The sequence below is a fragment of the Drosophila suzukii genome, chromosome 3 (assembly GCF_043229965.1).
Source record: "Drosophila suzukii chromosome 3, CBGP_Dsuzu_IsoJpt1.0, whole genome shotgun sequence".
In the NCBI taxonomy this organism is placed as follows: Eukaryota; Metazoa; Arthropoda; class Insecta; order Diptera; family Drosophilidae; genus Drosophila; species Drosophila suzukii.
Genome location: NC_092082.1, coordinates 67,141,279 through 67,166,202, shown reverse-complemented (window position 1 = coordinate 67,166,202; position 24,924 = coordinate 67,141,279). Strand labels below are relative to the sequence as shown.

General features: G+C 46.3%; 3 protein-coding genes across 5 annotated transcripts; 1 reads left to right on the top strand and 2 right to left on the bottom strand.

Annotated features, from left to right (window-relative positions):
- Positions 1–189: 189 nt before the first annotated feature.
- On the bottom strand, positions 190–22,045 carry Dhc93AB (Dynein heavy chain at 93AB). 3 transcript variants are annotated; one of them, XR_011604265.1, is made up of 30 exons: positions 21,719–22,045; positions 20,454–21,279; positions 19,164–19,316; positions 18,897–19,108; positions 18,593–18,834; positions 18,247–18,529; positions 17,918–18,183; positions 17,407–17,858; positions 15,647–17,226; positions 15,144–15,416; positions 14,849–14,878; positions 13,773–14,714; positions 12,209–13,255; positions 11,114–11,826; positions 10,547–10,899; positions 9,626–10,449; positions 9,069–9,430; positions 8,851–9,007; positions 7,170–8,519; positions 6,447–6,616; positions 5,884–6,381; positions 5,318–5,828; positions 5,084–5,254; positions 4,703–5,019; positions 4,230–4,644; positions 2,840–3,841; positions 2,625–2,773; positions 1,612–1,744; positions 942–1,433; positions 190–872 (listed from the first exon to the last, which is right to left on the bottom strand). XR_011604265.1 is itself a non-coding variant. In XM_036816985.3 (29 exons), exons 2-29 carry the CDS (start codon positions 21,175–21,177, stop codon positions 1,269–1,271), a joined length of 13,494 nt encoding a protein of 4,497 aa, XP_036672880.3. In that variant the 5' UTR covers positions 21,178–21,279; positions 21,719–22,045; the 3' UTR covers positions 588–1,268. The 3 variants fall into 3 exon arrangements, 2 of the variants coding, with proteins under 2 accessions (XP_036672880.3, XP_065721860.2); XM_036816985.3 differs by having other exon boundaries at positions 588–1,433; XM_065865788.2 differs by lacking the exon at positions 14,849–14,878 and having other exon boundaries at positions 588–1,433; positions 21,719–22,044.
- A 51-nt stretch (positions 22,046–22,096) lies between these two features.
- Positions 22,097–24,897, bottom strand: LOC118877546 (protein takeout). Its single transcript, XM_036816640.3, has 3 exons — positions 24,742–24,897; positions 24,201–24,684; positions 22,097–24,147 (listed from the first exon to the last, which is right to left on the bottom strand). Exons 1-3 carry the CDS (start codon positions 24,809–24,811, stop codon positions 23,925–23,927), a joined length of 777 nt encoding a protein of 258 aa, XP_036672535.3. The 5' UTR covers positions 24,812–24,897; the 3' UTR covers positions 22,097–23,924.
- LOC118877548 (uncharacterized) lies at positions 22,971–23,663 on the top strand. The gene has a single exon (XM_036816642.3). The coding sequence runs from the start codon at positions 22,971–22,973 to the stop codon at positions 23,661–23,663; it is 693 nt and encodes a 230-aa protein (XP_036672537.3).
- Positions 24,898–24,924: the final 27 nt, after the last annotated feature.

Below are 24,924 nucleotides of genomic sequence, written 5' to 3'. Positions count from 1 at the left end.
AGAATTTTTTCATGCTAAAAAGATTTACGCTCGTGTCGTCGTCTTCAATTTTCTTTTTGTTTCTCCGCACATTTCGCCTGTAGTTGATTTCTGCTTTCTGATTGTTTTATTGTGTTTTTTCCTTGGGCATTGAGTATTTGGTATTGGTTATTGGGTATTGTGGCTGCGGCTGCTGCTGCTGCTGCTGCTGCTGTTAGCTGGGCTGAGATATGCCGGATGAAACGGGGCAGGGCTCCGAAATCGGATGGGTAGATGGGTAGATGGGTAGATTGGTGGATCGGTCGGGTCGGTCGTTTGATCGATAACTCTACAGGCAGGTCACGTTGTCGTGGTCCAACTTGTTGTTGCCGCTGGGGTTTTTGAGTTTGAATTATTCATGTATTTATGCAGTCACTAAAGAGTCTCCTCCTCGTCGCCGACCGCTGTCAATTGGTTCACGTTCACGTACCGCTCAATACTGAGATGCTCGGGATGCTTCGAAAATCTTTGAAAATTTCGTCAGCATTTCGGAACCGACTCGGCTCACGCTTATCGGGGAGAGCTAGCTATAGAGCGGGAGAGTCAGGTCGAAATAGAAAATAAATAAAAAAGCAGGGCAAAAAATATGAAAATTGTTTCAGTTTGCGATGGCCACGAGTTCAATCCACCCAGCAAAGTCTGTGAGTTTTCTTTGATCATGCTTCCCCCAGATACACATAGTATAGTGCCTGTTATTTATGGATACGCGACGCTTTTGATTTAGCATTTTCATTAAGATTTTTGGAATTTTCAGACTTATCAGCTGCGTCGTCAGACGATTATCTCACAACTCATTCCGACGTCTTCGCCCAGAAGAACATTATCAACTGACGGTGATTTCCATGGGGTATTACCTACCAAATGTAAACAATTGCTGGGTAAACAAATGAAGTCACTGCTATAGGAATTAAGAGCATTCTTACCTATTTGAACTCTCAGTTTACCACCATGAATCCCCATTCCAGGCAAAACAAGTCCAGCTTTTCTTTTCGGTTTTATGCTAGTGCGCCTAAGGCAAGTCTACTTAGGAGGTGTTTTATTATAAAAATTGTGCACTACAGGGAAGAAATCGAAAGTCAAACTTGGAGTCTACGAGAAAACTTGGTACATTGGTCTAGCTTATATCTATTATTGTTCTAAAGAGATGTCTTTCTAAGTGCCAAACTAGTAAATGACTAGAAAAGTTCTACGAAATTAGATAAGAGCACTAGGTTGGGTAAGTTAAATATATCTAGGGTTAGGCATCTAAATTAGGTCTGCAAGAGCAGGGCTACGCCGGCCAGAATCCATTTGCCCGGCTTGTCTTTGGTCTTCAGATTCAAGTTGGACACATAGGTGGTGGGGCCTCGAGTGCGGGTCTTGTAGACCGGGCACTCGTACATGTTCCGCAGATCTTGCTTATCTTGGGTGATTGCCTGCAGTACATAGACGAGGTTATATGAAATCGGAATCGCATTAAGTGGAATAGTGGCGTGGAATCTAGTTTTCGAATTTATGCCAACATGCGCCAGCACTGAGACGCCACAGATCCGTTCTCGATTCGCCGATTTTAGCATTAGCATTCGCCCGCTTTGATTTGCATTACAAACTCACCCGAATATTGATCACCGGCATTGAGGGGTAGAGCTCTTTGAGGCGCGACTCCATGATGATGCCCTGCTGGATGTCCCACCTGGCGCCTTCCATGAAGATCCCATGCACGCAGCAGCCGTCGCGCGGTGCCGTCCTGTAATTACAAGATCACCTCAGATATCGATTGTATGGATAGCCCTAGCCCAAAGTCAATTAGAGGGGCGGGTGTCGATGCTAATCTCCATGCAAAAGTACATATTAATTCCGACTTCGACGCGCCGGAGCCGCGTTACTCCATTGTTTGCCCGGCAGCGACGCCATCTGAAACGTGGTTGACGGGGCGCCACTTAATAGGCAATCAGCCCATGGGTAAATAGAGAATTGTAAATTACGGGCTATTAATAAGTCTCACATATTTATATTCCACTGCTGGTTTAAAATTAGCTCTTATGAAATAGCATTGTGGCTATTTATAGAAGCACTCCAAGCCGGTCGCTGGGCATTGGCCGCAGCTGGATTTTTTCCAGCATCGGGCGGTGATTACAAGTCACAACATTACATTATGTGGCGGAGAATCGAGCTCATTGTGAGACAGATAAGACCAGGCGAAGCATGAGATTAAACACTAAGCTAATTAACAAATTTTGGTGATTGCTGGATCTTTATACCTTTAAATGGCTCAAAAAACGAACTTTTTAATGCAGAATCATAAAGAATAAAAAAGAATAACTTTAAGAGGCACTTTGATCCAGAATCCCAGGAGAAACTGTATGGATCTCAGTTTTGATGGGATTTTCGTGCATTATACCTCACCCTCAAGCATATAGTGATATAATATACATTTTTAAACAAAAACTGATTTCTAAAAAAAAATAGCGAGAATTAAAGATTCAATCTATTCTTGGAATCTGTGACAGCCGCGACTCTGAGATCGATGCACAGCATAATTTGCTTATGGGAGTGTAAACATTCCCGGGAAGGGGTCACCTCAAGAGTCAATTGGGCATTTGCGTGTCAATAAGAGCACTACTCACGTAAATTCCTCCTTCTGCTTTTTGGTCACGTCACATTGGAGGCACATCTTGTCCAGCGGCAGATCATTCCTACGAGCAGTGCTCTGCATGATCGCCGTGAGCAGGGATTGGGGATTAAAGAACCCAGCCAGCCAGACGCAAGAGGGTAGCTATAAGAAAGGATTTTTAAAGTCACCTAGATTCACCCAGATTCTTTTATCCGAAAGATCACTTACCACGAAATCCGTGGACCAGGTCTCCAGTTCGCGCAGACGCAGGCACAGATCGATGAACCAATTGTTGAGACCCAAGAGCGAAGGATACGCACGTTGCGTCCAAATGGGCGGCACTTGATCCAAAAACAGTGAATTCTCCAGCACCTCCATGTCCGACGTAATGGTCAATTCACCCTTTAAGCCCAAGTCCAACTCCTTCAGGCTGCGCTTCATCTCGCTGGTGAGGAAGTTCATCCGCTCGCACTCCTGAAAGGCCACTATCACATACGGCGTGCGCTCCTCCACCTTGTTCATGATCTCGACCATGTTGAACTCCTCGGGCAGCTTTTCGATGATCTCATCGACGATCTGTTTGACCTTGTCCTCGCGTGTCACCGTCGCCCCTCCTCCGGCTCCGGCGTCCCTTGGCTGCATCTCGAATACCGTGCGGAAGATGTTCTCCGCCCGGGTGGTGAGGAACCCAATCTCCGCATTGGGATGCAGTCCGTACAGATATGGTGACTCCGCTGGCATCATTTCGTCCACGTAGGTGTGGTATCCCAGGTAGTCCGTGTTAGGCGGAGCGGGAAATGAAGGCGCCAGGAAGAGCTCGCCGTCCACCAGATCCGGCTGCATGTACTCCTCCAGGTAGGTGATGCAAAGCCTGCGGTCCCAGTCGTCCGTAATATGACCTCCGTACATGATCTCGCCGAAAAGGTAGCGCAGATCCTCCCACGGCACTTTGGCATTGGCCTCCAAATAGTTATACAGTACCGACACACTGATGTTCAGATCTCCCACGTTGAAAGGATAGATCTTGTTCCATCCCTGAGGACCGAACTTCCGGCGCTCTGCGACCACGGCGTGGAAATAGCAGAGCGAGAACAGGATGGCCTTGAACTCGGCCTCCTTGCCCGACATCTCCAAGGTTTCCTGGGTGAAGTTATCCAGCGCCTTGTGCAGATTGGCCAACATTCCGGTAGGAGGCTCGTTCGTGATCTTAATCGATGATTCCAAGATGCCCTGCAAACATTTGGAAAAAATTACAGAGTTGTTTAGTTAAACATTAACACATATCTCACGATAAAATTGGGATGCTGATCCCTAAATAATTAAATATTAACTTATACTTAATCTAGCACCAAAGTTATGGATTTTTATAAATTAAATAAAAATACAACACCTCAAACTATTTTGTACTTTTTGTATACTTACAGTCTTTAAATAAATGATGGTGATGATAATACATCAATTCAATATTATCTTTTAATGAATTATGATATTTCCTTCATATTTCTTGAATTATAATATATTTTTTTAACGATATTATAGTGTTTAATAATATTATATTAAACTATTGAAAATAATTTGTTTTTAATTATGATTGATATGAAAAGTTCAACTTATTTACCTGAGGTATTATGTGAGCCGATGGTGTTGAGGCTGGCTCAGCACTCAGGAACATGCGATAGTCCGGATGGGAGTCCTCGGCGTAATACTCCAGTTTCTTTTCCAACACTGGCAGCCACTTCCTCACGAGATGGATGTTCTGTAACACCACCCAGTGGCCATGTTTGGCCGCCGTGTCCATGGCGGCCTCCGCAATGGCTTCCTGGCCCTGTCCCAAAGACACATTATGGAAATTACCCAGATCCATGCTGAAGCCCATTTGTTTGCCCAACGCCTCCACATCCTTGAGGGGATTCACACCAGGCGAAAGGATAAAGAATATGGGAGTGGAGGGACTGGCCTCCTCGTAGGACTTGGCGAACTCCATGGCACGACTTTCCACATATTTGGATCCCAGCTTCTCCTCAATAAAGTCACTGCATGAAAGTTATGTATATACCTATCCATGATTACACAGTTTGAGTAGATACTCACGCTAAAGCGTAGGTCATGCGATCTGGTCTCAAGGCCCTGATCATGCAAAGCCTTTGGAGAGCTGTTTTGTTCTTCCACTCCTGCGGGAATTTCTCCTTCTCCGGCAGCTCCGACTCTACCAGCTTCTTCCAGCGCTTCGAGGAGGTCTCGATGTCGCGATCCAAGTTCCTGAATTCATCTTTGGACGCTAGACTGCATATTCCGCCCCACGATTGATTGGTCAGAAAGTCCACAGGACTTGTCACATGTGGCTTGATCGGGAAGCGGAGCAAGAAGTCCAGTTCCGCCGATGTAACCTCCTCGTTCATAAGGAGAATCTAGTCGGGGATCAGAAGAATCCAATAAGTTGGAGCGAAGTGGTTGTTCCCCATAATTACTTACCTGAAATGTCATTTGCGAGGCGAAGATCAGCTTGTCGCATTCGAAAAGACCACGCGAAGTGTACTGAAACACCGAATACGTTATACAATCGATCAAATTGGAAACACGCAAATCCAAAGTTTCGCCCGGTTCAGCCTTGGCTATGGCCTTTTGGAACACTACACTAAAAGCCTGAAGATTAAGATATAGTATAAAAATAATGAGATCTCCTTAGGAAGGCGTGTATCCACCCACCTTCAGTGAAAACTGATAGATCGGATTGATAGTGTTTAGTTCGTTGAGAATGAAATATAGCAAACTGGCCCTGGCCGCCGCCGGTCTGTAGTATTCGCGGGCCTTGTCGATCTCCTTGGAGGTTATCTTCGCCTCGGCCACCTTCTCCTCGATCTCCGAAGCTGTGCTCTTCGTGGTCTCCAGGTTCTCAACCAGCGCCGTGTCACCTAAAATATTCTCACCCGCCGATGAAAGGCGCGACAGTAGATCGTCCTCCAGTTTCTTCAGCATTATCTTAAAGTCGTTTTGTTGCTTGGTGAGATCGGCTTTTAACTCCTCCAGATCAGGGCGCTCGGCCTTGACCACCTCCGCCAGCAGTTGATCCTCTAGGCCATCGCGTGTTACGGTAAAGTTAATAAGTGTGGTTTGTGCTTGCATCTCTGGCTTATAGTGCGGATTAGCTAGTTTCGTGTGCAAGATCAGGCGGAAGTTGGAGTTGTATTCGATCTCCTTGTCACCAATTTTAATGGCTCTAATAAGTAATAAAGAATTAATATAACGATTTCATTAAAGACCCCCACACTTACTTTCCCTTCTTGATCAGATTTCGACCCAGTAGAGAGTCCAGCACTGGGTCCAAGTTCTCATCGATGTTTTCGATCAGCACATTGCAACCCGAGTTGATGGATTTCTCGATGATGTCCAGATAGCTGCGCTGACCCAGACGAATCACCTTCAGGTCCTCGCCGTACTTCTGCTTGATCCACTTGACCCCCTGCAACTGGGGATCGATCATCAGCGGCCAGCGATCCGAGTTGGACAGGATTGTGGCATTCTCGATGGACATCCGGTCACTGGGCAACCCCTCATTCGTCCAAATCGCTATGGTGGTGTCGTCGGTTAGCAGCGACAGAGGATCGAGACTCTCCGTTGTGGGTATGGGCGGATCAATGCTCTTCAAAAAGGGTGTCCACATCTTGAGTAGAAGGTCGATGCGGAATCCTTTCGTAAAACAGCCGACATAGGAAATAAAGGCGGTAATGAGTAGAATGTCGCCGGGCAACGTAATGCCCTGCTTGACGAAGCTGTTGGGGAGAAACCAGAGTTGTTTAGTGGGGTAGATCCATGTATGAATATATATAATACCCACTTGTTGACAGCCTCGGCCCAACGTACGTTTTCGCTGGCCAGTCCACCCACCAGGCGATTGGCCAATGCAATGGTGGCTTGGGTGGCATCCGCCTCCTGTTGACACCGCAATTTGTCCGCGGTGGCCTTCTCAAAGTCCGCCGTCAACTTGGCCAGCTGTTCTTCGAGGCTCTATAATGGTACAGGTAGTTTGTTATATGAGGTCCCATAGTTTCTAAATAAGTTAGAAACATGTTACGATATTCTATAAATGTTGTTATAAGTTAACGAAATCACAGCGTATTAGATTTATATAAGAATATGAATTTAAGAAATAGTTCATTGATTATCAAGGGGAATATTATGAAAAACAATAGAGGCATTTTCATTTAATAATGTTTTTTTTACATGGTATTTCCGAAATAGATATAGTACCATACGTTTTAAACTATACATGTCGTCAACTAATCTGAACTTTGTGACTTAGTCTTTTGGTTAGGAACTTTAAACTAAGTAAAGCAGGAATTGATAAGTAATCTTTGGAGGGGTATTTAGAGTAGCTGTTGCTTATGAGTGAAGTCAGAGTAGACCTCATACATGTGTTTAAAATAAGTCTTCAATAGGTCGTCTGAATCGTGTAAGTTGGTTTGAAATTCTTATCGCTATCGTCTCTTTTTCTACTTCTGTTAGTTCTGTGCCACTGTTCCCTGTTATGATACCCATTCCCAGCTAAGCCACCACTTACCATCACTTTCCTCTTGATTCCAGCAAGTTTGTCCTGGGCGGCGGCTAGTTCCGCATTGGCCGCTGCCAGGGCCTTGCGCTTAGGCTCCACGTCGCAGTAGACCTCGTAGAACTTGATGATATTGATGACCCAGGCGCACAGACCGGCCGCCGCTCCCGACTTGGAGCGCACGAACTCTGGCTCGAACTCCGGATCCTTGAGGTACGGCTGGATGGCCTTGGTGATCTCCGGGTGGATGTTCTCCTTGTCGTAGTTGATCAGTGAGTCCAGGAACGTGTCCACCTTGGCCATGGCGATTTTGGCCGCCTTCCAGGAGCGATCCTTGGGCACCTTGCCTCCCTGGGAGAGCAGCACCATCACTGCGGCGGTCACATTGGTCACGGCTCCTGGCGGTGAACCGAAGCTCTTGAGCTCGGTTAGATTAGCCTTATTCAGGGTGTTAAGCGCGTCCTGGGCGGCCATCAAGGCCGGCTCCGCCTTGAGGAGATCCTCCTCGCAGTCGCGCTGCTTCTTGCTGACTTCGTCGGCTATCAAAGCGACCTTCATTTCCTCCTCGTCGGCCACGGCTTTCTCCGTTTGCACCTTCTCCGTCTCGATGCCCACAATCTCGATCAGGGCGTCGGCCGCCTCGTTCTTCTCCTTCAGCTCGATCTCCTGGACGGCGAGCTTCACCTTCAGGTCGGCCACCTGGAGGGCGGTGGACCTCAGCTTCTCCAGTCCGTTCTCCAGCCGCTCGATCTTGCTCTGCAGGTCCTCGTGCTTGTGGTTGAGTAGCTTTATGTAGAGGTTAATCTGCTCGAGGTAACTCTTTGGGGTGGTGTAGTTGTAGCGGCGCTCGTTCTGTAAGTACACCTTGGACGTGGTGTTGACCGACGTGTGGACGTAGGCCATAAACTTGGCCACAGAATCTCGGTGGTTTTCCGGCAACACCTTGTTCTGGGCGAGGAAGTTCATGGCCACCGATATGAGTGCCTCCTGAGGCCATTCGTGGAACCAATTGATGGATGTGGCATTGATGATGGCAGGGAATTTTCTCGACCGGACACGCAACGTTGAGCCCACTGGTGAGAAGCACAGAACTATCTTCAGTTGCTTGCGGACACGGTCGATGAAAAATTTCCAGCAGTTCTCTCGCGTATCAACCAGTCCCGCACCTTTAACCTCATTCCGCACGCCAGCGATTATATTCTCAATTTCGTCATCTGGGAAAAGATCGGGGATCTCGCCAGTTGCTAACATATCGTTGATAAGAACAAGAAAGTCCTCGCTGGGGATTTGGGCATCCGTCATAAGGAACATAATGCCGACGTTCTTGAGTCCGGCCTTTAGATAAAGTCCTGAAAATTCGTTCTGTAATGGGCCAAACAAGATTATTGCGATCCATAGTGGAATCCAGGATCTTTTACAACAGACTTGGTGTTGTAATATATTGAAATAGCAGTGACGAGGAAATGTATCAACGAATAGGAAACCTATACATCATCAAGCCAATGATTCGGCTTATGGAGTTAGCGCAGTGTAAACCTTACTTTAAAGTAATACCGTTAATAGCTAACCCGATAGAGTGTTAAAAGGATATAAGTCGAAGTGGCGCAGTTCCTAAACTCTATAGTATAGACCTATAGTTCTTTTTTACTCAGCTTTTACCATATATAGTCTGTTAAGATCCTGCTGAACATACCTTCAAGTCATTGACTCCGTAGCCCTTCTTCAGCTGTATCTGCACGACCTCCAAGCTGGATATGAATGCTGCCAAGCGCGCTAGAGATTGTTTCCCGCTGCCACCAACACCAACCAATAAGGCGCTGCCACGCGGTGATTCTAAAATGCGATTGATTCTGAAAATATTTCGAATACTTAGTATCTTTGTACGTCGTGATCTGTTTGCCTGAAGCCCACCTGCAGACGTGCATCATCGCATCCTCGAATAACACCAGATTCATGGCAGCGACTAGATCATTATACGATGACATTGCTTCCTGAAGGAGTTTGTGAAGCTCAGGCCAACCCTTGATGGGCATGTACTTAGGATCACCAATTCCTCCAGCGAAATGACAGTAGATATTCGGCTTGTCGAATATAACGGATTCGTCAATTTCTTCGAACGACTTCTTGACAATGTCATGTTGAATTTTAATAAAGCTATCGATGTCCTTATCGTCAGTTAGCTTATCCGAGTACACCCTCTGTGTCTCGTGTTGCCACAAACGTATAAGATCTGTAGAGCCCGTCAAGCAGTCTGTCGAACTGAACAGCAATCCCTGGAAGAGAATGGGGGGTTAATAAAGTTGTGGTTAATAATACCAGTTAAGGTTAGGGCTTCAAGGCCTCCCTGTCTCTCCCCACTCGGTGAAAAGTGGGTGGAATGTTGGTTTCATTTAAGGTGAGTTTCTTAACTACCCTGTCCACACTTTAAATAATATTTCTACATCCTAAGTTACATATTTCCGACTCACCTGAAAGACATTGCTGATGTCGCGCAGATTGAAGATGTAGTGCGACTTGATCGCCGTGGGCAGGAACACCTGCAGGCACTTGTTGTGCAGGGCGATCGTGGCGGCCACAATGTTGGGCGTCATCCGCGTGACGATCGGTGTGAACTTCTGCTCCGCGTTGGCAAAGTGCTGCGCCAGGATGGCCGAGTACATGACTGTGATGGACTCAGGACCGGGAAAACTCACGGCCAGGACGCAGAAGTGGCGCTGCAGGCGCGGATTGATCGTGAAACTGCCGGAGGTGGGGTTCATGCAGGCCACATACTGGCAGTTGTGGATGTCCTTCAGAGACAGCTTGTTCCGGTCGTACCAGTGGCCGTAGTCCAGATGCTGCCGCATCAGCGTATGGGGCTGGACCGTTCCGTAGGCATCCACCTCCGGCATATTGATGTCGTCCACGAAGTAGCAGAGCAGCTTGTTGCCGGGCGGTCCGTAGTTGCGACCCGCCTTCTTCTCCAGTGGCTTCTCTAGGATCTTTTGCAACATTTCGGACGTGGTATAGTAATTGAATGGTATTGTAGTGACAGCGTAATTCTCAGAAAGCGATTGAAGCTTCTCGTTCACCAGTACGGTCTTGCCGCAGCCGGCATTCCCCACTAGCATCACCGGGTGCTTCTTATCCATCAGGAGATCTAGGAAAAAACGCAGGCGAATCGACTCGGAGGTGTGCACGATGACAGCCTGCAGGGGCAGGTCCGAGTCCAGCTCGAATTTGGGTGTCTTCTCGGTCCAGGGCAGGAAGGTCTTCGTCTCGCTATCCAGAAAGTAGTCGAAAACTGTTCCACCTTGTTTTTTTGTTATGGGTTTTTTGCATGGTTAGGGAAGGAAGTCGCATTCGTAAAGCTCATGGGTTAGGCTAAATACTGGATGGTCGGCACTCACCTGGCGGGAACTTAACAGTTTTGAACTCATTTACCCACCATTTGCTGAACTCCACGCGGTAGTCAATGGCTTGATCCTGGAACATGGCCGACCCGAAGGCCCAAATACAGGCAAAAACAAAGTACAGTTCGTGCCATTCTTTTGGGCAGTCGGCAGGCGTGTTCGCTGGTATTAGAAAACAGTTTAGGAGATGGCACAGCATTTGAATGTGCGCCATTTCGGCGACAGGCGTGATCTTCTTGAAACGCACGCGAATCGTTTCCAATGAAGGCGGTATGTACTTATCGAATAACATGACCAAATTGGACTTTTCGGCTGGAATTTTACGCGTTTCAACCCAACTGGTTACATAGCTGAAAAACAGATCGGTTAGTGGGGTGTATCAAGGACCTTAAAAAAAAGGGGCTTCGGATTAATGTATTTTCAATAAAAACAAATTTCTAAAAAGGATCATTTCCGATTCCAGCTATTTTGAGGGGAATGCAAAGCGAGAACATAAGTTACAACAATTTTGAATGATATATAAACTAAAATAAGATTTGATCTAGAAAGGTTTCCTTTACTTACGGATTCCAACCCAAGTCCTGCGGGTTTATGTACAGGATGCCAGCCCTGGATACGGTTGCCGGCGTGGCTGTTCTCAGGTTGGAGATCTCGAAGAGCAAACGCATCGAAGGCGTCAACGCAATGCGTTCGTTGCTGGCCAATGTCAGGACCTTGTTGTCGTCCATCACCGTATTGAGGCTCTCGATCCACATGGGATCGATGTCGCCGTCGAGCACGATCCACTTTGGTTGATCGCCCGTTATGTTTGCCTGATCCCGCATTAATACCGAGAACAGGCCGTCTTTCCACTCGCGTGTCGCCGGGTTGATAATGCCGAAAAGTTCATCATTGGTCACAGCTTTTGGATTCAAGTCATTGAAAATCGGCTTCCGCTTGATGTTCTGGTAGGTGCGCAGCAGCGTCTTCCACACCTGGGTCTTCCCAGTGCCCGCATTGCCAACGATGAACACGGAGTGACGTACCTCCAACAGCTCCTCCAGCTGCACTACCTTCAAAATGAAATTGTCTTCTGGTTGTAGTAGGAGATCGGAGGCCGCTTGTTTTACGGTGCGCTCAAAATCCTGATCACGTTTGCGGGGCACATCCAGGGCGGGAAACAGGTCGCTGATCAGCCCCATGAACACCGGCATGTCGTCCGTGATGATCTTCGGTATGTTGAAGTCACGGAGGGCGCGCATCAGCACCTCCTCCTCCGGACGACCAGGATCACCTCGCTGAAGAGAAATAAAATACTCATGAAATTTGTATTTATAAAATGCGACACAGAAAGTAAATTTTTCTATTAGACCAAACAAATGGGAGAGCCCTTATGAAGATGTTTTCAACATCAACTCACAATGGCGTTATGTAATTTGTTTATCTGAGGTAATATTATAAACTTATTCAATGCACGAATTCAATTCAAAATGGTTTCCCATAAAATATCTTCACAATGATTCTATTCTTCAGATTAAGCTCGAGAATGTCCTAGAAATATTATCGTATTATCCTGTGAATCCCAAATTATCATTAACAAATGTTACCTAACAAGTTCTTAAATTCAACTCTATGTTCCCGATTCTTTATCTTTTAGCATATAACCCAAGTTATTCTTACCTTAAGGGATCCCGCCACGACGAGCACTGACTTGATGGCTCGAAGGCCCCAATCGTAGTGGTCCTGCTTCGAGAGCAGTTCCTTGCAGAGCGTGTAAAGGGTGATGAACTTGCGGGCGAGGACGCGAGCATCCTGGAATCCCTCGGCCACCAGCATAATCTCGCAGATGAGCTCGAAGTCCGGCACGACCATGGCGCAGGGTCGGAAAAGGGCTTTCAGATTCTCCGGCAACTCCGTGCGGCCCGCGTAGCCCGGATTCATGGTGATGAAAATGCCCACCGTGGGCACGCAACTGATCATCTCGCCCATGAAGTTGAACTTGTCCTTTTTGTCCCGGATGGCGTCCTGTACGGACTTCACCTGAACGGCCACCACCGACAGGACCTCGACGGTGATGCGGTTGAATTCGTCGAAGCAGCCCCAGGCGCCCGTTTGGGCCAGGCCCTTGTAGATATTTCCGCAGGACTGGTAGTCCATCTGCTCGGAGCAGTTGAAGACATAGACCGATATGCCGATGGCTCGTCCCAAGTCCTTGGTGGTCTCGGTCTTTCCGGTTCCGGCTGGCCCGGCTGGAGCTCCCCCCATCACCAGGTGGAGGGACTGGGTCAAGGTAATGTAACAACGATCTGTGAGCGGCGTTATGACCAGGCGTGGCGTATTGCCCAAGTATTCGTGACAATACTGGAATTCTGCGTCGCAAATATTGGCAAAACAGTCCTTCTCCACATCGTCAAAGCGATGCCTCAACTGCGATTGCCACATAAACGCGGAGCCCGAATCCAATTTGGCCTGAATCATCTTGGCGACCACATCTCTAGAGTGCACATCAATGGTGCATATCGTCATTATCTTCTGACGATCGCCTTTGCTAAGCTCACCCAGCAGAAGCGTTATAAGCAGACTCAGCTGCGATATCTGTTTCTTGTAGTAGTCCTTAATGGCGTTATCATAGCCCTCCTCCAACCGGCTAAAGGCGATGTTTACCTCCGTGGACCACCAGATTTGCGATCCGCAGAGGGACACCTGGGCAGGGTAGTCGAATAACCACTGGTTTGAAGAAAACAATTACGATAGTAAGTACAAGATAATGCTAGGAAAAAGAGAAAAATTATAGTGGAATTCGAAAATGAAATAGAAGATATAATACCAAAGTTATTGTGAAACATTTATAGAAGTAAAGCCGACATATTAAGGGTATACACTAAAAGCCCAAACCATAAGCACTAGAGCATCCAAATTATTGCCCAACATTTAGTAAGTGGCCTAGACGCGCACTGTCAAGTAATATGTCCCACCTTTGGGAACATAGAGTTTCAAAAAAGATTTAAGGTGCAAAAAACGCTTCGAGTGCTAAGTATCTTGCAGAGATTTTAAAAAAATTGGATTCTTTTTAAATTCGAAAAAAAAAAATAAAATGAAAAGGACAAGTCACAACACCCAAAACATTTTTCAAGTCCCCCATTATATGGGAGCCAAATTAATTTTGTTAACCAATTTTTATAGATACTGATTAATAAATAATTTTTGCTTTCTAATACTTATGGAGTATAAAAACTGCACCAACCTGTTCCCGCTGCTTTTCCTCGTAGGCAATCACCGCCTCCATGACGTAGTGCCTCAGACTGGCACGCATCGCCGCCTGGATACGGTTTAGCCAGACCTCTACGGGTCCTCGGATGCTGGCCAACTCGTTGAACTCCACGTACTCGCCGTCCTTGGCGAACATTCCCGACGCCGTGTTGATCTCGCCGGACTCGTCGCGGTTGAACTTGAGGCGCGCTATCGAGTCAAAGAGCTTGGTCAGGTGCTTGGTGACCATTTCCGGCTGGATGCCGTTGCTCAACACGTCCAGCAGGTCGGCCGAGGACACGAAGTAGAAGCGAGGAAAAGCCAAGCGTTTCGTTTCCAAATACTCTGCCAATGCCTTCTCGCATAGAGTAAGCTCCTTCTGCAAATGCTCCAGGCGTTCGATTAGGCCGGAACGATTGGTGGACGCCACCACATTCGACGAGACGGACATCTCATCCATGAGGACGCGGAACTCGGCGTCAATGTTATCGAATCGATCCGAATCGACGGGAAGCTGTTTGCGTATGTCTTCCGAACTCATGAAGATACTCTCAAGATGGGTCCAAGTGCGTTGCACCTCAAACCATACGGTTATCACTTGATCGGCGATCATAAGCTTGTTTTGCCAAGTGGACACTTCTTCGAGGAAATGGGCGATGTACTTGGATGTTATTAGATTCTGTAGGCAAACCTGATTATCTTCAAGCGTCTCTATGAGTTCTTCCGAAGCCTTCAGGAGGTTACAGCCGGTGCGCGGGTGCAACTCGTGGTCGAACTCCATGACCGTCCACGTTGTGTTCAGATCGCGCAGGATCTTCTCCATGGACATCTCCTTGACGGCCTTGTCGACAATGTTCTTTACCTCCTCCTCGCATTCGTGCAGATTCAGGCCCAACAGTTCGGCCAGCGTCGTTTCGTGGTCCATGATGAACTTTACCTATAACAAGATGACCTTTAAGCCCTACAATCAGATGCAATGTGGGGGTGCGAGAATCAACTACAGTGGAACTACGTTTACACGACTACGGTTCTAACTCTGAGACATGCGCTGGACTCGGCCAAGCCACTTACGGTCACTTCCTTGGGCAGGGCGGCCAGACTCTGCAATGAAATGGTATTTACAAGAACTGTACAGTTTGGGCCGGGCACAGTATCCCGGAAATCAAGCGGAAACGAAACGAGTTGGGAAAAGAAAAGGGATTAAAACGGTATTGCTATACAGGAAGAGCCTCCGACTGGGGAGCTCAGGTGCTTGGGGGAGTGGAGAGAGATTTACACGGATTATTTACATCGGGCCAAATAGCTGGGATTGGCATAAGAGTTGGAAAACAAAGGAATCATTATAAAACGGAAGCACAAAATAGACCTTGGTGGAGTTCATCAGCTGGTTCCAGTGACGCTCCCGAATGGCCGGATTCTGCAGCTCCCCGACGGCTCGGAGCGAGGTCAGCATGTTCTTGACCGTCGACTCCAGATTGATGAAGGTGTCCCAGGGGCGCATCTCCTTGTCCAGCAGGCGGATGTCCTTGGCGAACTTCTTGCACTCGATGTCCATATTCTCCACATCCACCTTGCGCCACGGCGTGGTCTTCCAATCGTCGATGCTGGTGGCCACGATATTGACGTAGTCCCACAGTTGCTGAACGAGTTCAAAGAGTTATTGGAACAATCGGGGGGATTAGTACGGATTAGGCTATCGATTAGGATTAGGGTTAGTAAATCACTTGCGAGGGAAAAAAGAAAAGCTCAAAGTTCCACATGTGGCATGCATAAATTTAGTACGAGTAGTAGATTAAACATGCACAGACAAAACGAGTAGATATAAGGGAAGAGAAACGAGATGGGTGAGTATTCTGAAAGTGGGGGTACCTTGAGCATGCGCAGCTCCTTACGGCACTGCTTCAGCACCTTGAACTCGGGAATGTTGACCTCGAACAGGCTTCCCGACTCCTGGATGTCCCTCATTTCGCTCTCGCACAGGAACATGTCGTCGTTTATGCGGTCCATCAGAAGGTATGGCTTGTAGCAGTCGAACCGGAAGAAGTTGTACGTCTTGAAGACCTCTCGGAAGAGCTGGATGTGCGACTCGAAAAGGGCGATCTTGTTCCGGATGCTGACCACCTCGGTGGCTTGCAGAGGCGACACCTGCTGTTTCACCGTGCTGGCGATCTTCTTGGTGTTGGCCCACTGCTCCGGCAGCTCCTGCAGCAGCACATTGACCTCCTCGGGAATGTCCATGTCGTAGTACTTGAGCAGCTGAATGGTCTCCTGCATGGGCTCGAACATCTCGTCCGTCTTGGCCGCCCGTTCCTTCACCTGCATCAGGTAGGCCATTATGCTGACCAGTCCCTCGTAGTCCTTCTCCTTCACCGTCTGCAGCAGACCCTCGTCGGCCTTGCGGATGAAGTGACTCAGGTTCATCAGGCTGGAGGTGACAGTCGTCACCAGATGCTCCTTGAACATATTGCCCCACTTGCACACTGTATTGAGCAGGGCCTGTCGGAAGGGGCGTACATCAACCTGGAACCAGGAACTGAACACCTGGAAGGGGCCAATGTCCTCGATTTCGTTGAACAGAGATTCGTAGTTGTCAATCTGCTCCCTGAAAGCCTCGATTGTGGGTTGACAGGGCTGCGGTGGTGGCGGCTGATTGGGATCATTCATTAGGATCAGCTCTATCTCATCGGGATCCAGCATGCGTCCGTACTCCAGAAAGTACTCCATGCACTCCTCGCGATCATCGAGCCAGAGATAGGAGTAGCGCTCAAACTGGCGACAGAATCGAGAGGCCTCTTCCATGACAAGGTCCACCCCATTTAGGATCTCGCGGCGCATATCGATAATGTCCTGATTCTCCTTTATCATCTCCACATAGTTCCGCTTCTCGTTGGGCTTCAGGCGTTTGATCAACGAACCCATTTTCATGATGTCCCGCATCAGTTCAATCAGCATGTTGTTAAAGCCCATCGGATCCTCGGGATCCAGCGAGGGCACAAACACCAGATTGGGTTCTACGAGCTCCAAACGAGACTCAAAGAGTGGAGCATAGTTGTTCTCTGGATCCATATTCTCCGCTAGATAGCCCACGCTTACGCCCACCGTTTTTAAGATGTTTTCATAGACGATGTTATCGACAAAGTCCACGTAACTCAGCCATACTGCATCATCCTGTTTGTGCTCCATATCAAATTGCACCATGTTGTCCTGCAGCAGTTTGTGAATCTCTATGGACGCCGCCTGGATTTCGGCATATCGCTTGGATGTTCGATCCGGGCGTTCATCTATGGAGAGCACACTATCCTTTTTGCAATCACGCCTCTCGAAGAGCGGCTGCTTGGCCCAGACGCCCATGATCTTGCGGATCTGGCGAAGATTTCCCTGGGTATGATCCATGCGATTCTGGAGAGCGGCCACCGGTTTGCGCAGTTTGTCCAGATAACTGAGAATATCTGCAAAATAGATTTAAAAACAATAATATTTTGTAATCAGTTTCAGAAATCTTAGAAAAATGGAGCTTGTATAAACGAAGTTTGTCATCTACATCACTATAATTTTTTTGTTTAATAATTGGATTTTAATTGATTTTGATTTGTTGAAGTTTTATATTCTATTTGACTGAACAGTCGCACCTGACGAATTCCAAACGAGCTGATTTACGCCGATTTCCACCAGATCATCAATCATCTTTATCTCGGGTTCGATCAACCTGAGTTCCACCGGTGAGCTGCCTTCTTGAATGCTGTTGTACCAGTCAATGGTCTTCTCCAGGTTCAGTGTGTAGGATCGAAAAACATCGCTCTTTTCGGCAAAATCTATGGCTATTTGAGGAATTCCGTCGATTTTCATCTGCTGCATGTAGTGCACTTCTCTAAGAATGGAGAACAGAGCGGCACTGAAGTTCAGGATCAGCGAATTGTGACGACGATCGCGGGCTATGAGGGATTTCTGTAGGTTCTCTTCGATCTGTCCATCTAATTGCTCCGCCCAGTCGTCAAAGAACTGGGTCTTGCAGGATCCCAATTTGACCATAAGGACTTCGTAACGCTCTACTATTTCCAGGGATTTCTCTGTCTTGGTGATCCTGTAAGACATTAAAGATTAACATAGTCCGAATCATACTGGTGTTAGTAATCTAGTTACTCATGCTGTAATGCCTTGAAGTGCTTGACAGGGGCTGAGATCCTTGTCTCCAATTGATGGCACCAGCGTATGAAGGCGGCCACAGGTGGACAATTGTAGTTGGGATACAGGTTGTCCCCCACCTTTTTCAGTTCCATTTGCTTGTCGTAGATGGACTCGCAAATAGTCATTTCATCATCCAGCATGCGAACGATCTCAGCGTATCGCTGGGTAAACTCCTCCTTGATCTTCGGACGGTCCAGTACGCTACCCACAATGCTTATGAGCTGAAAGATCAATTAATAAATTACTTAAAGATACATAAACTTTTAAAGATGCCTAATATTTACCTTGAATATGCTCTCCAGGTTGTGACAATCGTCAAAGGCCTGGCACAAGATGGCCGCCAGCTTCATGTCCAGCTCGAGGATGCGGGTCTGGAAGCCCTTGAAGTCCTCATCAAACTCGTGATCATCCGGATCGAGGACATCGTAGCTCTTCGAGGCGAAGGCCGTGAAGTACTGATTGAACTCCACGTAGACATCTGTGATGCGGGTGCTCAGCTGTCGACCGCGCAGCCCACCGATTTCGACTTTCTCTAATTTCAGGAATTCAATCACAGTAAAGAAAAACCTTGGTGGAGCCAAAGATTAGTAGAAGCTATCTGGGAACTCGAATAGATCAAATAAAACTTACCACTGAATGGTGGTTAGACGCTCGAGGAAGGCATTAAAGCGCTTGAAAACTGAATTTGGATGAAAAGTCCATAAAATCGGCGGCCGCTCCTCGGGTTCCGTAAAGAACGTGGCCAGTCGATCCTTGTAGTAGTCGAAAAGTTCCCGAAAGAACTTCAGTATCTGGATGGACAGGGTGAGTCGCTGCATGGCCTCGTCGATATCGCTGTGGAATATGGACGAGGGATCCAAGTATCGCTTGGCCTGAAAAATCGACCAAATATATCAGATGTCTTCTTACCTATTTCGCAGCCATTATTGCTCACCTGGTGTATAATCAAGTTGCATATTTCCTGCAGCAGCACTGTTATTTTCGCCGACTGGCAGTAGTAACGCGAGTTCCCCCACAGAATGCCCACCGTATTCATGAACGGAATGAGCAGCGGCTTGCACTCGGCGAAATCAATCTCCTCCAGGTGCTGGAGGGGGCGCTTCAGGGGGTTCAGGTAGAGTGTTATGTCCTTTGCCTCCGCCAGAGCTACGGAAATCACCGATTGGCATGCTAAACTCACGTTTCGCGGCACGGCACTCACCCGTTACGACGTTCTTGAAGAGGGTCTGGAAGCACGGGTGGTAGGCACTCATCGAGTACTCCAGTATCAGGGCCATGGCACGAATGCGCTCGTTGCGCAACTGGTCGTAGATAAATGACAGATTCTTGAGGCGATTGTTCCAAAATGAAAATTCTGTAGAGAAATTATATAATATGACCATGCTGATTATCTTATCTGAACACAAATTAAATTAGGTTGTAGGTTCGTGAAGGCATTTATTCACAATTAACTTTAATCAGGGGTGTATAAAGTGTTCAACTTATTTAATCAGTTAATTTCAATAGACATTGTTTAATAGACATTGGTTTAAATAACCAGGTTATAAAAGGTAAGATTATGAAAAAATCATGTATGTTAGTAAATACATAGGATAAGAAGCGTATAGCTACCTACATCAAATAAAAAACTTTAATTAATACAATATTTTTAAATAAACAGATACCGATGGTTTTAAAAATGTTATAAGTAATGGATTGTTAGCAGTCCATCTACCTTTAAAGCTACTATACCTATTTCATAAAGTATTAGTGTTATAAAGTATTTTCATTAAATGGTTTATATTTTCCGTGATATCTTATTAAACAGCCAATATTATTTTTAATGTTTTACACCCACAAAACAAAATGAAATAAAAGAATAATAAGTTTTGTAAAAACTAAAACTCTATATTGCAATATGCCTGGACTCATTTGGACTAAACCTTACGTTGTTTTTCCGAAAGTATATATAGTAGGTTCATCCCTTAGATTATTATACCTTAAGTTTAACTTTTTTTTTGTATTTTTGTATAGTCCGTAATCTTTAATGAAAAGTCATGTCTACCCAACATAAATTTGCCTAGCCTTCTTAGTTATACCAACTTGTATTCTAGTTTGCATAACCAATCTCAGCACCAGGCGTCTGCTTGTAATTTTTCGCTTTTACCTAAGCTAAGACCGAAAAAATCGGAGGTAATTTAGGCAAATCAGACTCTTAGCTTTCGCAATTCTATGAACCCATCAACTAAATTGTCAATGTCAAATGTGAACGCGTAACTCAAGCCAAGAACCCCTTTAGCTTATAACTATAGCATTATAAATATTGCATGCACGCGGAATGTCATTCGTGAACAGATAATAAAGCAAGACAAAACTTTTGGATGAGTCTGACATGCAAATTTCGGGGTTGCTAGGATATGGGGAGACTTGAATTTTATCAATAAATAATAAATGGAGGGAGCCAAAAATAAAACCCGCACACATGTGGCACCTGGCATCGCCTTACACTCACCCGTGTGTGGAGTGGGATTCTGGCCGTTGGCAAAGGCGTTCGAGGGGCTCTCCTTGATAACCTCGTGGATCTGGGTGGCCCACTTGATGACGACGCCCTCAATGGCGCTCTTCAGGTACAGATCGAACTGGCACTGCTCCGTCTCGACCAGCTCCTTGGCCGCCTTCACAATCTTCTCCACGCCCACGGGCATGGCCAGGATGGTCTCCCCGCTGACCTGACCCTTCACCTGGTGCACGGTGCTCTTGAGGCTATGCACGTGCTTCTGCACATCCTGGGCCACCATGATGGGCCATGTGCGGTAGTTGTCCTCGTTGGAGAGTAGAGGCACCAGTACCTCCTCCACCAGGGCGGACAATTGGTCAATGGTGCGGGTGGCCAGGTCCCCGTAGATAATGAAGTTGCCGCAATCCTCTCGAGGAATAGGCAACGCATAGCGCTTGATGAAGTACACACCCTTGCTCTTTAGCTGAGACAGTGGAAAAGTGGTCGAGGGAACCAGCTGGGCAGCCGGAGTGAGGATGATGATGAGCACAACTGGGGTGTTCCTGTCCAGAAACTCCTTGATGATGCCCTTGTGCTCCTCCACCGTGATGACGCGCGTCCACTTCTCCGGCTTCAGTTTCAGGGACTTGATGACGAAGGAGCCCATCAGCTCCAGGCGCGGATCCGGACCACCAGCCGCCGCTGCAGCAGCGGCCTCGGCGCTGGTGGATGGCTCCATCGCAACCCACTGGGTGGTGGGTGGTGGGCGAGGTGGTTGCTTTGGCGCTTCTGCTCCTGCAGTGGTTGTTGCTATCTGGTTGTTGCTGTTGTCTGTTGTTTGCTGTGGGGATGAGGGGCACATGCATATCTGAGTGTTTGCCTGACCTTGTTACCACTAACAACTAAGCATATAAAATCGATAAAAATTGCAAATCAATAGGATTTTTTTCAAATTATGAAATCTTTTTTCACTTATATACTTAAAAAATCCATTAAAAACTTGATTCTTTTAGTTTATAGTGCTTTTTCTAGTGTTACATAACACTTTTCACCATTTTCACTAGTTACATAACTCCAAAAAAGGTAAAACTTTAAATATTTCCTATTAAAAGCCATACAGGTGGGTAATTTCCTGTTAAGTTCACTTAGCACATCATGCTTATGTATGGTTTTATTAAAACCTTATGAATTTCCAAATTTTTCTTTATAATATATATATTAATTTAAATTTGCTTAAAGGGTTTCCGTTGGTTTTTCCTTTTCCAATTGCGACTGCTTACCTCGGCTGCTGGTAAGCAACTGAATGGGTTGTTATTTCCGCTGGCGTCATGACACGCACATTCAGGTGCGAAAGTGATCGTGGCAGGACCCGTTGCTAAGGAGTTGTTGATTTTTCCCCTCAAATCCTTGCATGGCCAGTGACTACTGTTTGTTATTTCCCCTGCGCCATAATGCCCGTTGCTAAGTCGGTTGCCAAGTCGGTGGACATTTGTTGCGCTTTATTTCCGTTTTAATGGCTAAATGCACGCTATTTGCAAATTAAGTTACTTCGATTTGCACACTCTCTATCAATTTTAGTGTGATAATTGATTAGCAAAGTGGAGCTGAACATTGTTCAATTAAGATTGAATGTGTAAGTTAATTATGGCTTAGTAATGTTCTTATGATTTATGTGAATTTAGCCAAGCAATTTAAACTTTTTTATTTGTTTGGGTTTCATTGCTTGATGTTTTCAAACACCATTTTAAATATGTATTAATTTAAGCATAGTTAAAATATTTTTTTCTTTACATTTCAGATTACTTAGGTTGTAATTACAACATTTAGTGCACACCCTCTTAGTCTTCTTCTGTGAAATATCTAATTAATAAAAAAATACGTACCCTCATTTTAGAAATAAACACTTTACAATTGGTAATAAGATAATTCATCGCTTTAGCACCAATAAATGACAAATTAGATGCCAGAATGGATAGGCAAACAACTAGAATCTGCAACATGCAACAAACCAAACACGCGAAAACCCTAAAAAGTCTGTCAAACACCTGTCCGCAAAATGGTGTGGACTCGTAAATCTAAATGATTTCCATGCACGCCAAGAACTGTTGCATCAAAATCGCAACAGTTGGTCTGGGGAAATCCTGAGCTAACTCAAACCAAGTAAATCACTCACAGTTGCCATAATTTGTCGCCCCTTTTTATGGAATCTCAAAGCGCAGGCGCGATCAACACGTGGTTGTCAACAAAATCATTCCACTTGTTGCCACGGCAGCAACAAGGTGCATAATCAAGGCTAAAAAGCAACAGATATTTGCATGACTTCCGGCTGTAAAAGTTTTTCTATTTTCAGCCGAGATTGGACAAGGCCTAGGTCGCGGAATGCGCCGCGTGTTTTGGGTGATGGTTCACTGAACTCCAGTCTCGAGACCAAAAACCGCACCACATTTATGCAAGCAGTCAGCCAAGCCTGAAAATCAATAAGCTTATAAACTGAATTTAGAGGTGGTGGCTGCAACCAGTTGAGTGGCAACCATGTGGCAGTTGGCACTGGGATTGGGCCTCATCCAGCAGCTGAGCTTGGCCATCGTGGTGGAGCGCAACATGTTCGCCTACTACAAGGTGCCGGCTGCCCAGTTGCTCTATTCCCAAGACTCGGATTCGGATCTCGACTCCCATTCCCAGGAGGACAGCCTTCTTGGTGGAGGTCAGGTCAGCGATCTCTACTACGTGCTGCAGTGCCCACCAAAACTGGACGAGGCTATCCCCAAGCCGCAGGACATGCAAACCTGCAGTGTGGTGGACCAATACAAGGGCATGTGGAAAAAGAAGAAGCCCAAGCCCAAGAAGCGCTTCCACATGGTTCCATTCCGGATAGTGCTCCGTCCATTGGGACCACCAGCCAGGAGACGCAGCCTTAAGCGTCGCAAGCGCCAGCACAAAGGTCAAAAGAATCCAAGTAACAAGTATCCATATGACCAGACTGCAGAGGTGTCCAGTCAAGTGAAACTGCAAGAGATGACCAGTCCGCTTCAGTTCCTGGGTCTCCCCCACAAACGGCAGAAACTTCTCAAGCTGTCCGCCGACCATCGAAAGTTCAAGAAGGGCAGTAGGTCCAAAGGTCACCAGCACATGTACCATCGCGATGAGTCCTACAACGATCACATCTTCTACGACGAACTTCAAGATGACGGAAAGTTCCACAAGCTCGGAAAAGATCTAATCTAGTTAAATGCTAATTTATTTTATAGTATCTGAGCAAGTTTTAAAGTTAACTGAATCAGGTTACTGAGGCGGTGAAATCTTACCCAGGAACGATTTTCCTTAGCAATTTTTCCTTCGAGAATAGATTGTAAAATCATATAGCCAAATAGATACCCTTAAAGAAACTAGAATAATGTTTTCATTTTTCTAGTGTAAGTCTGTCTTACATTTATAACCGGTTTGCTCCCCTCATTCTATGTAGTTTCACTTAAAAGTTCAATCCTATCAAGAACCAATTCTTACGTCTAGATAGGGGAGAAACATGTCATCGTAGGCAATATTCTCAAACACTTTGTTAATTAAGGTGGTAAAAGAAATGGTGAAAGATTTGATCAAACCGGGTTGCAGCTCATTCCAGAACTCCACCCAGTTTTCGTTGAGCAGCTGATTCATGAATATGGTCACGTCCATATTATCCTTGTACAGGTTTTCTAACCAAATGATCCACCTAGAAATTGTTGTGGTTAACCAGGGAATCCTGCCTAGATGCGGGTCACTTACCGATCCAAGTCTATGCTGGGTTTCAGATCGTAAATCTTAAGATAACGCTTGTCATTCCTGTACTCCACTAACGCCTTGATGGTAAGGGTTATGCGGATGTTCTGAAAGTCGGAGGACAGCCGTCCAGTGGTGTTGTAGACAAAGAACATGACCTTGCCCACCATTTCGTAGGTGGCCTCGTGCAGGAGTCGGGGTAAACGGACCTTCAGCACAATCTGCTTCTGGTTGGGCTCATAAAGAAATCCCTCCACATGGGTGATTGTGGCATTATTGAATCCCTTGCTCACATTGTCCCGCATGCGAAAGTCCATCCAGATGGGTCCGTGACTCGGCGATTCTAGAATGATGGAGTCCGAATAGTTGTAAGAGTCCAGCGGCGGGATGCCTATTTCCGGGATTCCCTTCGGGTAGCGCTTGATCAAGGAATTGATGGACCGAACCAGGCATGTGGAGTCTCCAAAATGGCACTTTTCAATATCATCAGCTGGAAATGTTTTGCTCCGTTAAAAGCAGATCAGCTCGGAATTAACATCCTACGCACGTAAGCCTGCTCCAAAGATTAGAACTGGAAAACAGCAACACAACCAAATCAGCGAATTCATGTTGTTCATTACGTTGGCGTAATTCAACTGACTATAAAACAATAAATGCTTCGGTCACGAAGTAATTATTCCATCTCAAATACTTAGAACCTGCTCCAAGCGAAGCTTTTCAACTATCAACA

Bases quoted from the DNA above. Each gene is read 5' to 3' on its own strand.
- Dhc93AB (XM_036816985.3), bottom strand. From the start codon at position 21,177: ATGGAGCCATCCACCAGCGCCGAGGCCGCTGCTGCAGCGGCGGCTGGT. The intron at 5,829-5,883 runs GTAAGTGTGGGG...ATTACTTATTAG, and splicing joins AATCTGATCAAGAAGGGAAA to AGCCATTAAAATTGGTGACA. The intron at 1,434-1,611 runs GTGAGTTTGTAA...TATGTACTGCAG, and splicing joins TGCCGGTGATCAATATTCGG to GCAATCACCCAAGATAAGCA.
- LOC118877546 (XM_036816640.3), bottom strand. From the start codon at position 24,811: ATGAACAACATGAATTCGCTGATTTGGTTGTGTTGCTGTTTTCCAGTT. The intron at 24,685-24,741 runs GTGCGTAGGATG...AAACATTTCCAG, and splicing joins AATCTTTGGAGCAGGCTTAC to CTGATGATATTGAAAAGTGC. The intron at 24,148-24,200 runs GTAAGTGACCCG...AACAATTTCTAG, and splicing joins CCCAGCATAGACTTGGATCG to GTGGATCATTTGGTTAGAAA.
- LOC118877548 (XM_036816642.3), top strand. From the start codon at position 22,971: ATGTGGCAGTTGGCACTGGGATTGGGCCTCATCCAGCAGCTGAGCTTG.